Here is an 18,272-nt window from a genome sequence, read left to right on the forward strand (position 1 = left end):
GAACTGTAGACCACTGTAGGAATTAGTACAGAATCCACTCCTTCGTAAAAGGCACATGGCAGCCCACCAGGAGTTTCAAAAAGGCACCTGAAGCACTCTCAGACCATAAGAAACAAAATTCTTTGATGTCATGAGACAAAGATTGAACTCTTTGGTGTGAATGCCAGGTGTCATGTTTGGAGGAAACCAGCCACCATCCCTACAGTGAAGCATGGTGGTGGCGGTATCTTGCTGTGGGAATGTTTTTCAGCAGCAGGAACTGGGAGACTAGTCAGGATTGAGGGAAAGATGAATTCAGCAATGTACAGAGACATCCTGGATGAAAACCTGCTCTAGAGTGCTCTTGACCTCAGACTGGGGTGACAGTTCATCTTTCAGCAGTACAATGACCCTAAGCACACAGCCAAGATATCAAAGGGGCGTCTTCAGGACATCTCTGTGAATGTCCTTGAGTGACCCAGCCAGAGCCCAGACCTGAATCTGATTGAACATCTCTGGAGAGATCTGAAAATGACTGCGTACTCACACTCCCCATCCAACCTGATGGAGATTGAGAGGTGCTGCAAAGAGGAATGCCCAAAGATAGGTGCACCAAGCTTGTGACATCATATTCAAGAAGACTTGAGGCTGCAATTGCTGCCAAAGGTGCATCAACAAAATATTGAGCAAATGGCGTGAATACTTATGTGCATGCGATTTCTTAGTTTTTTATTTTTAATAAATTTGCAAAACTTTTTTCATGTTGTCATTATGGGGTGTTGTGAGTAGAATCTTGAGGGGAATAATTTATTTACTCCATTCTGGAATAAGGCTGTAACATCACAAAATGTGTAAAAAGTGAAGCGCTGGATGCACCATACATGTGGCCTGTGATAGACTGTAATCTTGTCCAGGGTGTACCCTGCCTCATGCCCCATGACTGCTGGGATACCAAGTGACCATGAATTGCAGTAAGCGGGTATAGAAAATGGATGGATGGAATCAATGTCCTTTTCCATCACATGATTTTGTTTTGGCCAAATCACTGTAAACATAACAACCCTCAAACTACTGAAAGATCAGAAAAATCTGACTGTGAACTTGTTTCTTTTTATAATCAGATGGACAGCTGGACAGGCGGACAGGCGGCATCGGGGACGATGACACTCCATACTCTGAGCAGAAGCTACAAACGTTAGCGAGGAAAGTGTTGAAGAGTGAAAACAAACAGCGAGTGAAAGAGTGATCAGAGACAAAGATTAATGACCGGCTCCTCACGGGCGGGTCTCTCAATGTTTGGAACCTACAAGTGGATCTTAGTGGCTGCAGATGGACCGAGTGTTTGTTTGGTTGGCCAGTAGACTTGGCAAAGCATGGTGGGTATTTCTTTTGTTTGTGCGTGTCTATTGGTGCGCGGCGCTCACCCTCGGAGCTGTGGTCCTCCAGCAGAATGCAGCTCTGATTAGACATTCTGCTGCAGAAAATTACCTCCATTTATTCAAATTATTGTTTATGGCTTTTGTTTGGAGGGCCGGCGTTGGTTCGCGAGCGTGAACGAGCTCCTGAACTGTTATTATATGCTTCAGAAAATGACTCGCTGTGTTTGTGCGCCGTGTTCTCAGCTTCTTCTTGTCTCAATGTTTGTGTGCTGGAATTAGCGGCATTAAGGAGCCACAAGGCAAAAACAAACACCGCGGCTCAAGAAGGACTCAGCGCACACGTGGAAAGACTCGTTTAAAGCACCGGCAGGCTGACTGATGTGTTCGTGTGCTTCAATGAAGAACTGATAGCACAAAGTCACCTCGCTAAGCATCAGCCAATCAGAGAGCAAAGAGACTCCTGATTGATGCAGTGTGTGGAGGACAGGGGGCGCTCAGGAGCATGATGTTCACAGATCAAGTTTTTTCTCAGTGAGGAGCTAAAAAGCCCTGTGCTCCACAGCGCCCCCCTGCTGCAATGCCACTCTTGTGTACTTTGTGTTTTCTGTGGATCAGCTGCTTTGTTTGTCTTCACAACAAACGGAGCGTCACTGTCCTCAGTGTGTTAATCAGCGTCTGCGCCGCCTCTCGTGGTGAACTCACTGCCTCGTTAACATTGCAGACAGTGAAACATGTGTGACTGAGGACTGTGGGAAGTACCAGCAGGTCCAATCGGCGCCGTTGGCTGAAGCTGCCTGTTACACCGTACAAACTTAATTTCCTGATTGTTTCCTCCACACACCAACAGGAGAGCCGTCACTGCTACTGGCAGGCAGCCACCGGCAAGGAGGCGTCGGCAAGGAGGCGAGGACCACAGTGGCTCTCGAATCACTACTATCTCATAACTATCATTCATTCACTCATCCTCATCCCTTCATTACTGGAAGCAATCTGGACATAACACGACTTCATGACATCATAAAGTAAAACGCACAAATAAGATGTTTTTAATTCCCTTAGAACTTGAACTGCAATCTGGACGAAGACTTGGACCGAGAGATGGACCGGAAACCAGACTGGAATCTGGATTGAGTGATGGACTGGAACCCAGACTAGAATCTGGATTGAGTGATGGACTGGAACCCAGACTGGAATCTGGACTGAGAGATGGACTGGAACCCAGACTGGAATCTGGATTGAAAGATGTACTGGAATCTGGACTGAGAAATGGACTGGAATCTGGACTGAGAGATGGACTGGAACCCAGACTGGAATATGGATTGAGAGATGGACTGGAACCCAGACTGGAATCTGGACTGAGAGATGGACTGGAACCCAGACTGGAATATGGATTGAGAGATGGACTGGAACTCAGACTGGAATCTGGACTGAGCGATGGACTGGAATCTGGACTGAGAGATGGACTGGAACCCAGACTGGAACCTGGACTGAGAGATGGCCTGGAACCTGGACAAGAACCCAGACTGAAATCTGGAAAAGAATGAGCGCTGGGATCCGAAATGAGATATGGACTTGGATCTTGGTAAGACCATGACCTGTATTGAAAACTGGAATGGCTCAAACAGCACTGAGTCAGATGATGCAGACGCAGTGTTTTACACACACACACACACACACACACACACACACACACACACACACACACACACACACACACACACACACACACACACACACACACACACACAGTTGTTAGCATTTTTTCGTGATCAGCGGCTGAACAACAAACTTCATCCAAACAACAGCTCACATCTGGATTATTTCAGCTTTGCCCAAAATGTTCTTTCTTTCTTTTACCCAGAATCCACCTGCACTTTAAGCTGGAGCTCACGGATGAGAAGGATGTTTTGCTGTGTATACATCTCCATTAGGTGGTTTCTATTTGTTGTACTGCAAACCACAGAAATAATGTGTCATAAAACAACGAGGAAATGACACTCGTGCTTTCTTTGAACCCAAACGAGCGGTCACCTGGACCCTCACCCCTCTGAGTTTTTAGACTTTCAAATTTTAATAAACCATGTCATTGTAGCCGTTTGTCTTTTTGAATCCCGCCAGCAGGTTTTTGGGTATAAAAGATTCATTTTAATGTCGTTGGTGCAGATTCGTTGGTTCACTTGGATTTGTTTTATTTATACAGTCACACCTTAGAAGTTAGACCTTACCCAGGCCATGAGCAAACACTGGTGACAGCACACTCCTGCAGAAGGTTTTGACTAGAGGAAGCACTTTTCCTCAGTTTCTTCAAATCATTGGTAACTAGCATAGCTTTGATGATTTAATGTAGCCAACCAATCACAAGCTCCCTGCTTCGACTGACTTTTGACCTACTAGAACAATGCCCAGAATGTCCGTGGAGCTTCTTTGTCATCCAGGTCATGGTCAGTGAAGTCAGTTGTAGATCTGATGATGCTAATGAAGAGTGAAACATCTTCAAAGGAACTAAGCAAGTCCAGTTGACCTGACTCCATCTACAACCCCTGGCAAAAATTATGGAATCACCGGCCTCAGAGGATGTTCATTCAGTTGTTTAATTTTGTAGAAAAAAAGCAGATCACAGACATGACACAAAACTAAAGTCATTTCAAATGGCAACTTTCTGGCTTTAAGAAACACTATAAGAAATCAAGAAAAAAAAGATTGTGGCAGTCAGTAACGGTTACTTTTTTACACCAAGCAGAGGAAAAAAATATGGAATCACTCAATTCTGAGGAAAAAATTATGGAATCACCCTGTAAATTTTCATCCCCAAAACTAACACCTGCATCATATCAGATCTGCTCGTTAGTCTGCATCTAAAAAGGAGTGATCACACCTTGGAGAGCTGTTGCACCAAGTGGACTGACATGAATCATGGCTCCAACACGAGAGATGTCAATTGAAACAAAGGAGAGGATTATCAAACTCTTAAAAGAGGGTAAATCATCGCACAATGTTGCAAAAGATGTTGGTTGTTCACAGTCAGCTGTGTCTAAACTCTGGACCAAATACAAACAACATGGAAAGGTTGTTAAAGGCAAACATACTGGTAGACCAAGGAAGACATCAAAGCGTCAAGACAGAAAACTTAAAGCAATATGTCTCAAAAATCGAAAAATGCACAACAAAACAAATGAGGAACGAATGGGAGGAAACTGGAGTCAACGTCTGTGACCGAACTGTAAGAAACCGCCTAAAGGAAATGGGATTTACATACAGAAAAGCTAAACAAAAGCCATTATTAACACCTAAACAGAAAAAAAACAAGGTTACAATGGGCTAAGGAAAAGCAATCGTGGACTGTGGATGACTGGATGAAAGTCATATTCAGTGATGAATCTCGAATCTGCATTGGGCAAGGTGATGATGCTGGAACTTTTGTTTGGTGCCGTTCCAATGAGATTTATAAAGATGACTGCCTGAAGAGAACATGTAAATTTCCACAGTCATTGATGATATGGGGCTGCATGTCAGGTAAAGCAGTGATTCTCAACCGGGGTTCCGCGGCACCCTAGGGTGCCGTGATCGATCTTCAGGGGTGCCGTGGGTATTTTTCATATTCGCGATTACGTGAATTATTTATTTTATCCATAAAGCATAAAACGACTCAGAATCTGATGTCAAACGTGCTGCAGCCTCGCTCTCGTCTTAAGGCGGGACAATAACAAGGAGGTTGACGGCCGATTAAAACAGTGTCGTCTCCTTCAAAAGCCTTCTAAAATGCGGAGCTGTCGGTGTGTGTGTCTGTGCCTGTGCGCGCGAGCGGAGTTAACAGTCTGCAGACTGCGAGGGAGGGGGTGGGTGAGGGAGATTCCTGAATGCAGGCGCGACACGTTCAGTGCGCAGCGAGCGCGGAGCAGAGAGAGGATTGTAAACCGAGTGAACGTTAACAAAACGGAAACGTGAAGCTGCCTTTACTTCTCACTGAACTTTCTCTAAAGGTGTGATTCTGCCGTTACCGTCCTGTTCTCACCATGTGCGCGTCGTATGCTGAATTTATGAGATCATGAGATGAAATAAACGGTCAAATATCTTTAAAAACATATTTAAAAAATGAGAATATATGAATGAACTGAGCCACAAAAAAAAAAAAAATGTTCAGACGCAGAGATCACAAAAAGCAGGTGAGAAATCTGAACATTAACAGCTGTTATTTTCCAAAGGTATTTATTTGTTCAGTCTTGAGCTTAATGCAGTGTTGAAGCACAAAACATGACTGATGAGGAGAAACAATTTCAGAAATGCAACAGAAACAACCACAAATCAGAAAAAGTTGGGACTGTATGTAAAATGAAGATAAAAATAAAAATGTTGCACCATTCCCAGTTTCTCCACTCACAGAAGCCAAACGTTCTTCCACAGTTGTGTAATTATACTACAATAGTAGAATATAAAGAAGGGGAAAAAAAGAAAAAAAAATAGACAATATATTCGTCAATCGCAATTATTTGTCTGACAATTAATCGTCTCCAGAAATTCCTAATCGTGACAGCCCTACTTGAGATCACAGTGCAAAATGCTTGAGGATTTTCGAAATGCGGTGTTTTCTGTATTGATTTTCTATTGCGATAATTGGGTTTTGCGCAAAACAAGAGGTAATAGAATTATAATATTATTTTGGTTGGTGGTGTGCCGCAGGATTTTGTAAATATAAAAAGGGTGCCGCGACTCAAAAAAGGTTGAAAATCACTGAGGTAAAGGCACTGGGGACATGGCTGTCATTACATCATCAATAAATGCACAAGTTTACGTTGATATTTTGGACAATTGAAAGGATGTTTAGGGATGATGAAATCATTTTTCAAGATGATAATGCATCTTGCCATAGAGCAAAAACTGTGAAAACATTCCTTGCAAAAAGACACATAGGGTCAATGTCATGGCATAGGGTCAATGTCAACAAGCAGATCTGATTTGATGCAGGTGTTAGTTTGGGGGATGAAAATTTACAGGGTGATTCCATAATTTATTCCTCAGAATTGAGTGATTCCATATTTTTTTCCTCTGCTTGGTCTAAAAACGTAACCGTTACTGACTGTCACAATCTTTTTTTCTTGATTTCTTATAGTGTTTCTTAAAGCCAGAAAGTTGCCATTTGAAATGACTTTAGTTTTGTGTCATGTCTGTGATCTGCTTTTTTTCTACAAAATTAAACAACTGAATGAACATCATCCAAGGCCGGTGATTCCATAATTTTTGCCAGGGGTTGTACCTGAACAAATAGGATGGCAACAGTCTGCATGACATCACCCAGACTTCTTTCAGATCAACAATCATTACAGTACTCAATGGACATGAGACACGCAGCTTTCCCTGTGAGGGAACATCAGCTACCACATGATGCCCGTGTGGCACATTTCTGCATGATCCAGACCACAGATGATGTCATAACTGGAAAAGACCAAAGACACGCCCACATATCTCCTGCTGGAGATCCCTGTGACCATTAGACAGGTGTGGACGTCAACCTGAGCATGTAGCAACACAAACACAGACACAAGGCCCATCTCCACAGGCACTGGAGCCCTTCCTACCTGACAGGACCGCCTCCACCAGGTCACCATCTTGAATCTGAGAGGCGGAGCGAAGCAGCTGCAGAACATTCTCTGACATCTGGTCATGACGGAACAACAGGATGTTCTCATACATCCCATAAAAACCGCACTCTGGTAACTGAGACAGAGAGACACACATCCACATAAGAATCTCAACAAACAGATGCAAGAAATCAGAACATGTATGATGGAGGAGACTACAAAGGCACTCGGTAGAGGGTTGACTTTTGCCAAGCAGACTTTTAGTATCTGTAGCACCACCTGCTGTTCTCTGGACTGAACTACAAATTCTTTGCAACATTCAGTAACAACAGAAATACATTCATATGCAGAATCACTTAAATTATTCCAAATTGTATCAGCTCTCAGTAATCACACTGTCCTAGTTAACAAACATCCTCCAATTGGACATGTCATCTGCTTTGTTTCAGTCCACCCAACTGTAAATGGGGACTGGTCTTCTCCCGTACAGGTGATGTCATAGACTCTTGTCACTTCATCTTATGGAATCTGGGGATAAGCACTGGCACCAGCGGGACACAGGACCTCTGTAGGACTTCTTCTTCTCAGTTACAAAGAAAGGTATTCCTTCTCATGAAGAATCAAAAAGGAAAATGATATCGAAAATACAACCCTCAAAAGAGAAACTCAAAACTTAAAAATCACTACAAGTGTGCACAGTCTTTAACATAGAAGATAGAGTGTCATCACTTTTACAGTCAGGTCAGAACAGGTGTGGAATTAAACACTGGAACTACATCCTCCCCATGAGGAAACCACCCAACATCCTGCCTGGCAACAGCGCATCCCGTTCACCAAACAATCTGCCCCACCCAGCTGAAATGTGAGAGTGACTACGGCTTTGTTCCATATCTATGTGCCTGTGCTGCACTACGTGCTTATCTGGGTCTGCCCTGACCCAGAGGAGACAGTCCACCCCTTCCATCTTGGAGACAGGCCTGGTGGGGGGTCTCGCTCGCTGCTGGACAGGTCTATAGCCATGGAGCTCGTTTGGTCTCATCCCAAAGAAACAACATGGTGTCTGCTCCATGTGGGGTCACCACGGACAAGCAGAGAACAGAGGACCTGGTGCGCTGCCCTACAGGCACCGGACGGTGGCAAACGCCCACACAAACTGACTCTCAGTCATGATGGCGAAATAAATGCATGTAAATGTTGATGTTTATCTGGTGATCACTGAAGGCAGCATGTAGACAGAATTTGGAGTTTGTGTTCCTTTTGTTGGTGAACAGAAGCCATATAGACAAATTTAAATGTAATTATGAGGAAATGATGAGGCTCTGCCCCCGACCATCTCTGTCCTGTGATATCTGGACTGTGGTTTAAGAACGGGTCTGAGGAGAGAGGCATGTTTCGACCTTTCTGCAGACCTTTCAGATGATGGACTTCAAATAATTTTTTGGAGTCAGACCCGTTCTATGGACCTGATCAGGGGGACGAAGGTCTGCAGAGGTTGATCAAAGTGGAATCTAAAATGTAGAGGAAGTGAAAAGAAGAACGACCTTTCTCACTGATTGCCCCCCCCCACCCCCCCACCCCATCTCTCTCCCTCTCTCTCCGGGTCGCTCTCTTCTTTTCACCCATGTGCCTCAATAAGAGCCTCAACAATACACTTCACACATCCGTCACTGTGTGTTGCCATAGCAGTTGTTGTTGTCATGGCAGCAAGAAACCAAGGCTGCCTTCTCTCCGTGTATTAAATATGCTGTGTCGTACATTAAACTATAGTCCTTCGTTATGCTGCAGGGCATTGTGGGTATTGCAGCCCTGTAAAGAGACAGGCTAAGCATCATCATCAATTGCAGGCTGAACTGTGTCCATCAGCATCCTGAGTCTGGGACGGGGGTCTGATCGATCAGCCCGTTCGATTCAGTAATAATCATGTTTGATGGCTTCAAAACGTGTAAAAAACGGTCAAAGCATAAACGCTTGTAGGTTTCGGAACAACGTCGTGATATTTGTCTGAAGGTTGCTGCATTCAGGTGCCCTCAGTCTTTGATGTCGATGTTGGACATTTCTGCTGTTTTATTGCACAGCTTGTTACATATCATTATTTTCAATTTGTCAGAGAGAGAGAGAGAGAGAGAGAGAGAGAGAGACAGACAGACAGACAGACAGACAGACAGAGAGAGTGAGATGTGTTCCTGTACTCCAGTGATCCAATGACTAAAATAATCAATATAATTACATCCAGTGCTTCATGGGGGTGGGTTGGGGGTGATGAACAGTGGCTCAGGGAACCTGTGGGGCAAGCTGTCCTTGTCCATGTCCAGACGGTTACCAGGTGTGGGTAACCCTCTGGGTGGATGGTGCTCTTGATGGTACTAATACCTGTCAGGCACTGGCGGTTTGCTTGGGGCCATTGCTTGGTCTTGCCGCAGAAGGCGGGATCAGGTAAGGCATTGGCCCGTCCTTTCTGTGAGGTTTGGGTGCAGTCTGAGGCTGGATTAGCGGTCTGTGTCCTATGCCTTGTGCTCCTGGACCTGGTTTGTCCTTGCCTAAGGGATGCTTTGAGGCACCTTAGAATGGTTCCCTAATGGTACTCTGGGCCTCTTGGTGGTGTGGGTGACTGACCCTCAGCCCACCTGTCCCCTCTCACAGGGGTTGGTGTATTTGGCACGGGGCACCTGCCATGTCCGAGGGTGGGGGTGACATGGGTTCGGTGTGACACTGATACAAGGTCTCATTCCTCTCTTTATCACACAACTCATGATATAGATATGGACTTATTGCTCTGACACACCAGACTGTTTGATGCTTGCAAGATCGCTTTTGTCATGGACATTTTTTTGTTACCGTCATTGTCATGGATATGTGCAGCGGTGGTGGCCAAGTGGTTAGTGCACTTGGTTTCAGTGCAAAAGGTTCCCGGTTCAACTCTCATCCCTCCCATATTTCTCCATGTAATGTGGAGTTGCGTCCAGCGTAAAACTTGTGCCAATTCAACATGTGGATCTACCTTGAATCTGCTGTGGCAACCCAGAGTGTAAACAAGGGAGCAGCCAATAGGACTTACTTTACTTAGTGTCACGGATATATCCCTTTCCTCTTCCTTCCTCTGTCCAGGTATCACACCCAGTACCTTCTTCGCTATCTCCCTTGTCCACAATCACTTCACCTCCATCTAGTGCCTCTCTCACCTCCTCCCTGAATTCCATGTCTTCCTCCTTCATCTTCCACCATCTGATCCTTTGTTGAGTTCTCACTCTCTTCTTCTTCACCTCTAAAGTCAGCCAATAAACCACTATCATATACTGTCCAGCTACACTCTCCCCTGCCACCACCTTGCAGTCTACAATTTGTCTTAGGTTGCATCTCCTACAAAGAATGTAGTCCACCTGGGTGCACCTTCTTCCACTCTTATATGTCACCCTGTGCTCCTCCATTTTCTTAAAGTAGGTATTTACCACAGCCATTTCCATCCTTTTTACAAAATCTACTATCATCTGCCCTTTTGCCTTCCTGTCCTTGATACCATATCTACCCATTACTTCCTAGTCACTTCTATTCCTTTTCACCAACATGCCCATTGAAGTCCACTCCAATCACCACTCTCCACCACCTCATCTAACTCGCTCTAGAAATCCTCTTTCTAGAAATCCTCCTTCATCTCACAACCTACCTGTGGGGCATATGCACTGATGACATTCGTCATCATCCCTTCAGATTCTAACTTCACACTCATTTCTAAAGTTTCTCACACACTTTTTAGCATCTCTGACATGTGGAAATGTTTGGGAAGAATTTGCTTCCTCATCCGTCCGCATGAGCAGGTTGAAAAGAGATTTTAAAAAAAAGATAGTCCAGTAGCATCAATAATGGGGAGAAAACCTACTTGCACAGCATCTTTTGACCTCTGACAGCATTGTATTTTACCTGCTGACAAACATTTAAACTAACAGGAGGAAGTAAAGACAGAATGTAAAAGTGGCAGAAATCAGAAGTAGTTGATTCATGCAAGTTGTTTTCTGTAAGTAATCACAAGCAGACACATTCCAGGGAGGCACGGTGGCTTAGATGTTAGCACTGTTGCCTCAGAGCGAGAAGGCCGTAGTTCATGTTCTCCTCATGTTTGCGTGGGTTCCCTCCAGCTTCCTCCCACTTCCAAACACATGCATGTTTGGTGAAATGGAAACTCTAAATGGGCCGTAGGTGTGAATGTGTTTGTCTGTCTATCTGTATGTGGCCCTGTGATAGATTGGCGTCTTGTCCAGGGTGAATCCGCCTCTCATCCTGTGACTGCTGGGATAGGCTCCAGCACCCCCGTGACTCTTGACTGGCATAGACAGGTGTAGAAAATGCATGAATGAACACAATCCAGCCACTAGGGGCAGTGGGCAGCGCCGTCCAACAGTGAGAGAGCGAGAGCACAATATGATGAAGAGAAAGGCCGCGAGTGAAGGACACTTCACCACTGCAGTCATCATCTGCTGCTTGGCAACAAGTTGAAACCGCTACTGAGAGAAACAGATTTATTATTACAATTAGAAAAAGGAAGTTCAGTGAAACATAAATCCATCAACAGTGAAACAAATCAGTTTACTTTATCTGAAATGTTTCTTTTCTGAGGCCTTATTCCAAGCAGTGATCATCTCAAATAAAAATAAAAAACAAAGAAAAGTACTTCCCACGGGAGGGTTGTGAGATATTTCATGTTTTTTTTATGCTCAAGTTCATGTCATTTCCATTCCTACATTTCAGGCCTGAAAGACAGTTTTTTTTTTTGGAGTGAGGAGAAATTTATTGTAAATATAAGTATTAAATCATCACTTTTACGTCCACTTTTTACGTCCAGTTTTCTATAGAAGCCCGGGGATGAGCATTTCAACATCACTAAATATGTCACAGACTTCATTAAGAAATCAGAGCAGGTCACAGAATGAACAAGGAGCTGCTCTGCCAACACGTAGACCTGGGTTCGAATCCCATTGTGTCCTTGGACAAGACAACTAATCTGCATGGTCTCAGTCCACCAAGCTGTAAAATAGGTCCCAGCATTAGCTGGGAAGGAACCTGTGATGGACTGGCGTCCATCCAGGGGCAATCATGGGCTCTCATCCACTTTGCGGCAGGGAAACTGGAGGTACGCTCCAGCCGACGGGCCTCAAGGCCCATCAGGACTTACTTTAACAAATATGAACAATATAGTGCTGTATGGAGTATCTGTGTCAGGAAAACTGAGTGACCGTGCTGGAAGGAGACCAGTGAGGGTAGCCACCAAGACACCCATGACAACTCTTAAAGAATTATAAGCTGGTGGATGTGAGTGGAGAAACTGTTCATGGTGCAACATTTGCCTGCTGCATTTCCATTCACAGCTTCATGTTGGAGTGGACTAGAGAGGGACTGGAAAACCAGAAAACAGATCAGATCGAGGCTCGGTTTTCCCATGTGCCTTCTGGCAAACTGCAGCTGAAATTTCACACTTTCTCTTTTCAGAAATCGTCCTCTATGCTTGTTCATCATGAAACTGTATGACTGCTGACACAACAGACAAAAGTTGCACCATGCAGTTTCTCCACACACATCCACAGTAGCCTGTAACTCCTTCAGAGGTCTCTGGATGTCTTGGTGGCTACCCTCACTAGTCTCCTTCCAGCAGACTCACTCAGCTTTTGAGAACTGCCTACCTGACACAGATTTACCCTACCGTACCACAGTGGTTGTATTTTTTCATGATTGGTGGAAATGAAGTCTGAGACATATTCAGTGACTTGGAAATGTTCATGTGTTCATCTGCTGACTTGTATCAAGAAAACTGTCTGTAAAAGTGATGATTTGATAATTACACTGAACAAACATATAAATGCAACAATTTTGTTTTTGCTTCCATTTTTCATGAGCTAAACTCAAAGATCTAAAATGTGATGGTCGTGGATGAATGGCACAAGAGTGGGCCTCAGGATCTCATCACGGTATCTCTGTACATTCAAAATGCTGTCAATAAAATGCACCTGTGTTCATTGTCCATAACATACGCCTGCCCATACCATAACCCCACCGCCACCATGGGCCACTCGACCCACAATGTTGATAGGCAAACCGCTCACCCACGACACCACACATGCTGCCTGCCATCTTCCCTGAACAGTGAAAACTGGGATTCATCCATGAAGAGAACACCTCTCCAGTGTGTTAGATGCCATCAAATGTGAGTATTTGGCCACTCAAGTCAGTTACAGTGACGAACTGCAGTTGGGTTGAGACACCAATGAGGATGACAAACATGCAGCTGAGCTTCCCTGAGACGGTTTCTGACAGTTTGTGCAGAAATTCTTTGGTTCTGCAAGCCAATTGTTGCAGCAGCTGTCCGGGTGGCTGATCTCAGATGATATTGGAGGTGAACATGCTGGATGTGGAGGTGCTGAGCTGGTGTGGCTACATGTGGTCTGTGGTTTGTGAGGCCGGTTGGATGTACTGCCAAATTCTCTGAAATGCCTTTGGAGACAACTTTTGGTAGGGAAATGAACATTCAGGTCATGGGCAACAGCTCTGGTGGACATTCCTGCAGTCAGCATGCCAACTGCACGCTCTCTCAAAACATCTGTGGCATTGTGCTGTGTGATAAAACTGCATATTTCAGAGTGGCCTTTTTTTTGTGGCCAGCCTAAGGCACACCTGTGCAATAATCATGCTGTCTGATCAGCATCTTGATATGCCACACCTGTGAGGTGGGACGGATTATCTTGTCAAAGGAGAAGTGCTCACTAACACAGATTTAGACAGATTTGTGAACAATATTTGAGAAAAATAGGTCTTTTCTGTATATAGAAAATGTTTTCGATCTTTGAGTTCAGCTCATGAAAAATGGGAGCAAAAACCAAAGTGTTGCATTTATATTTTTGTTCAGTTTACATTTAGCATAAACTGCCTCCATCCCCACTTCTTTTTTGAAAGTGTTTCAGGCCTTAAATGTAGGAATGGATGAATATTAACAAATGAAACAACTTTGACCAGAAAAATAAAACATGAAAGGATCATTGAGGGTTTTTTGTTTGTTTCTGTACTTCATTTTCATATCATCCCAAGTTTCCCCAATTTCAGGTTGTGCAATGCACAAACTAAAGCTCAAGCCACGTGCATTTGGTGCATGTCAACTCCAATGTGTACAATGGTTGTGGTTGTGGAGGTGATGGTCAATGGGATATGCCCAGATGATCCTTGGTTCAATTCCTTAACAGAGAATTCAAAAATTCCCTTTTGGTCTATTGGGCAAGGTCCTTATCACAGAGTTGCTGGTGGTGTGTGTGTGTGTGTGTGTGTGTGTATGAATGAATTTGAGGCATCATTGTAAATCACTTTGAGTGTCGACGGCAGCTTGAAATGCATCCATTTATTTATTCACCTGATAACTTGTGTGTTCCTTTCTGGGGCTCTGAATAGCACTTGGTGCATTCACTGCTTTATGTGAAAATTCACTTTCAGGATTGTGGAATTTGTTTCACTGACCACAAGCAGCCCATGGACCATGCATGTAGGATGATCTTTGAGATGGACTTCACACTCACACACAAAAGTTTGACTGAGTGAAAGAATACAGACTTCAGCAGATCCCACGCCGAGACAGCTGCGGCTCCTTCGACAGTAAGATAAAAACTGTTCAAGCTGACGTACACATGGACTGAGTCTTTTTCTGTTCAGGTTGGAATGTGGGATTTGAGTTTGTAATGTGTTGCATGATGTAATCTTAGCAGCTGAGATTTTCATTAAAAACCAACTTTAAAGTCCAGACTCCTGATGTCATCACACATCCAAACCACCTCAACCTACTTTCCTGGACTTTTAGGTATTTAGTAAGTAAGTAAGTAAGTAATGTTTATTTACGTATATAGCACCTTTCACAGACAAGGAAAGTCACAAGGTGCTTCACAAAAGACACACATAGATAAAAATTCTGAGAATAAAAGACAACGTACATCACATTAAAATAACACAAAAGACACACAGATAAAAATTCTGAGAAAAAAAGACAATGTACATCACATTAAAATAACTCTAAGACACACACAGTGGTCATAAAACAGCCAGATCACTACTAAGGATGGAATGCCTGGAGAAACAGAAGGGTTTTAAGTTTGCTTGTAAAAACATCAACAGAGTCCAGCGAACGAAGAGACAAAGGGAGATCATTCCAGAGCCTTGGCACAACGGCGTGGAAAGAGCGATCTCCTCAGGTCTTAAAGTGTGTACGAGGGACCCTCAGAAGGTTCTGATCCACTGACCTCAGTCTACGAGCAAGAGTGTAGGGACATAACAGGTCTCTAATGTAGGAGGGAGCCTGGCCATGCAAAGCTCTAAAAGTCAACACTAGGATCTTAAAATGGAAATGCAATGACACTGGGAGCCAATGAAGAGACTTTAAAATAGGAGAGATATGAGTTCTTCTGCTTGAGCGAGACAGCAGCCTTGCTGCAGAATTTTGGACCTGCTGCAGACGGGACAGCTCCTTTTTGTTCAGACAGGAAAACAAACTGTTGCAGTAGTCCAAACGAGAAGATACAAAGGCATGAATAATCAACTCAAGATCATCTTTCGAAACGACTGATCTGAGTTCGGAAATCTTCCTCAACTGGTAGAAACAGTTTTTGGTTAGCTGCTTGGAATGATGCTCAAATGACATTTCTTTTTCAAAGATAACACCTAGGTTTCTCAGGCTAGATTTTGCAGATGAGCTCAAAAGACCTAAATACTGTTTAATCCCCGGAATTACATCATCGGGGGCAACCACCAGCACCTCGGTTTTATCCGAATTTAACTGCAGCGAATTTGCACCAAGCCATTGTTTTATTTTCTCAAGGCAGTTCAGTAGAGAGTCCAATTTCTGGATCTCAGGGGCTTTAAATGAGCAGTAAATTTGGATGTCATCAGCAAATAAATGATAAGAAACATCAACGAACTCCTGGATAATCTTTCCCAAGGGGAAAACATAGAGCAAAAACAAAACTGGCCCCAAAACAGAACCCTGGGATACACCACACGTCAAACTGGCAGAGTCAGAAATGATCTGATTTGCAGTGACACTAAAGCTATGACCTGACAAATAAGAGATGAACCACGCTAGAACAGTCCCTGACAAACCAGCCGAATTGCCGAACCGAAACCGAATTTGTTGCTCTAATTGTTCTTCTGGCTCCTTGCTTATTCTGTGCAGATTTGTAACTCCACATATCCATCCCAGGACTGTCATTTCTCCTCCTGCACTCTTCTCAGCACTATACATCATTGGTGGGGGTTCTTACCAATGTGTCATATACCTAACCTTTAACTCTTGGCTTAATTTTTCTAGCACAGAATCCTCTTGATACCCTCCCAAGACTTCTCCATGATGTATCTCAACACTGCAGCAGGTGTTTCTGATGTTAAACCAAACATCTCCTCTTCTGTGGTGGTCTCATCCTGTAGCTCCTCTCATATGTGTCCAACAATCTAACTTCAGTTTCAGATTCAGTTTCAGCTACTTGCCGCTCAGTGACAGGAAAAGTCTAGTTTCTCACCCAAGAAATTAAGCATTGACTGCATTCTAGCTTGATGAGGACTCTTTGCACCTAATTTATTAGACGTACACCAGCGTTTTTTACCACATTCAGATACATTTCTGATGGCTGAGTCCAGCAAGTCATTACAGCCTGGACTTGAGATTAGACCTTGATGAACACCCAAGAAATTTTTACACTATCCTGTCCTGTAGATTCAGTGTGATCTGGGACAGGCGTTTCACTGAGGACATTTCCTTTACACATGGCGTGAACGTGGGAGAAATGTCTTTGAAAACTAATATAACTGCTGAAGGTCCCAAAGGTCCATGCAGAGACTGTAGTCAGGCCTGGGATCCATGTTGGAGTTCTCATAAAATGTCCATTGATAGTTTTGTGGGGATGTGAGCTTGAAGGACCAGTTTTGCATGTTGGATAAAATTCCAGCGCGGTGATGGCGGGTTTAAGGCCTTTTAGCTCATGGTGAAGCTCCACTGGCTGCGGACTTTAGTATAAACCTGCTGGACGGCTCCTGGTCGTATTAGAACCTCAGTCATCTCAGGCAGCTTTAATTTCCATCTCTCTTTATCTCCTCTGCCCACAATCATTTCTTTTCACAGTAAATGAACTTCAGATGATGCACAGTGTTGAATGGTGTGTTTATACCATTTTTTCATGTCAGTCTGCTTTGAACCTGGTGACTAAATGACATTTGAGGTTGAGAAGGGCAGGAACCAAAGACTCTGATCTGTAACAATAGACCAATCAGAGCCTTTTAAAATGATCACAAAAATCACACATTTACATATTAAAAGTAGGATTTTCACGACCCCAGATTAAAAGAGGGGGGAAGCAGAAAGAAGAGAAACAGATCTGAACTTAATTTAGCAGCTGGAAGAACTTTGATGTACTTTAATTTCATACAAACGTTTTTTTTATATATTTTTATTGAATGTTCAAGTGAGAGACAAACTTCTTTAAAAACAAAAAACAAAACAAAACAAAACTGCATTTTAATGCTGCCGTACTAAAGTGCAGCAATTCTGGACGGAAAGGATTTGAGGGTTTTTGGACTCGGTTACCTTTTGGTCCACGATGGAACACGCCACCTCCCGGACCTGACTCAGGCTGAGCTCCGCGGCGCCCAGCAGGACCGGTTCCCGGCTCAGACCGATCTGGATGTGGAAGGATATCACATCTCCTGCTCCTCCTCCTCCTCCGTCCCCGGTGCCGGTGCTGTTTGGACCCCCGGAGAACGGGAGCGGGCTGGGCGCACGGATCAGCGGAGGCGCACTCATGTCAGCTGTTTTCCAGGAAAACCACAAAGTCCACAGAACCGCTGAAGTCCAGAACCAAACTAAGTCACACAGCGAGCAGCAGCCATGGAAGATGAATGAGTGAAGGCTGACACTGAACACTGACTTATGAACACATGACGACTGCAGGCGCTCCACGGCGCGCGCGTCAAACGAGGCAGGGGGAGGGGGGGAGTTATTATTATTATTATTTATTTATTGAAGTGGATTATTGATTGAAAAGAAACATATGCAAATATGTTTGGTATTTAATCAGGATTATTGATTGACGTTTGGTCCATATTTACGCATGATCCGTTGAAGCTTTCAAACGGTTTAAACCGAAAAATGAATAATAATAATAATAATATTTTTTAAAAAACGGCTGATGCTCACCTTAAGTTTAAATCTGAAGCAATCCGCTCCATCAGCTGTTCCATGTTTTTTTTTTTACAACTTCAGTTAGTTTTCATGCCAAACGACTGACCAACTCTGGCCTGGAGTCTTCCATCAAGCTTCCATCAAACTGGA

At 43.9% G+C, this 18,272-nt stretch overlaps 1 protein-coding gene across 1 annotated transcript in view; it reads right to left on the reverse strand.

Annotated features, from left to right (window-relative positions):
• The window catches only part of prkd1 (protein kinase D1), a 52,796-nt gene extending 34,982 nt beyond the window's left edge, over nucleotides 1–17,814 (reverse strand). Inside the window, exons 1-2 of the mRNA XM_034159364.1 lie at nucleotides 17,529–17,814; nucleotides 6,932–7,070 (exon numbers count right to left, since the gene is read on the reverse strand). Coding sequence (XP_034015255.1) covers nucleotides 6,932–7,070; nucleotides 17,529–17,744 — 355 coding nt within the window. The 5' untranslated portion in view covers nucleotides 17,745–17,814. The remainder of the gene's footprint in view (nucleotides 1–6,931; nucleotides 7,071–17,528) is intronic.
• Nucleotides 17,815–18,272: the final 458 nt, after the last annotated feature.

The sequence above is a fragment of the Thalassophryne amazonica genome, chromosome 19 (assembly GCF_902500255.1).
Source record: "Thalassophryne amazonica chromosome 19, fThaAma1.1, whole genome shotgun sequence".
Lineage (NCBI taxonomy): Eukaryota > Metazoa > Chordata > Actinopteri > Batrachoidiformes > Batrachoididae > Thalassophryne > Thalassophryne amazonica.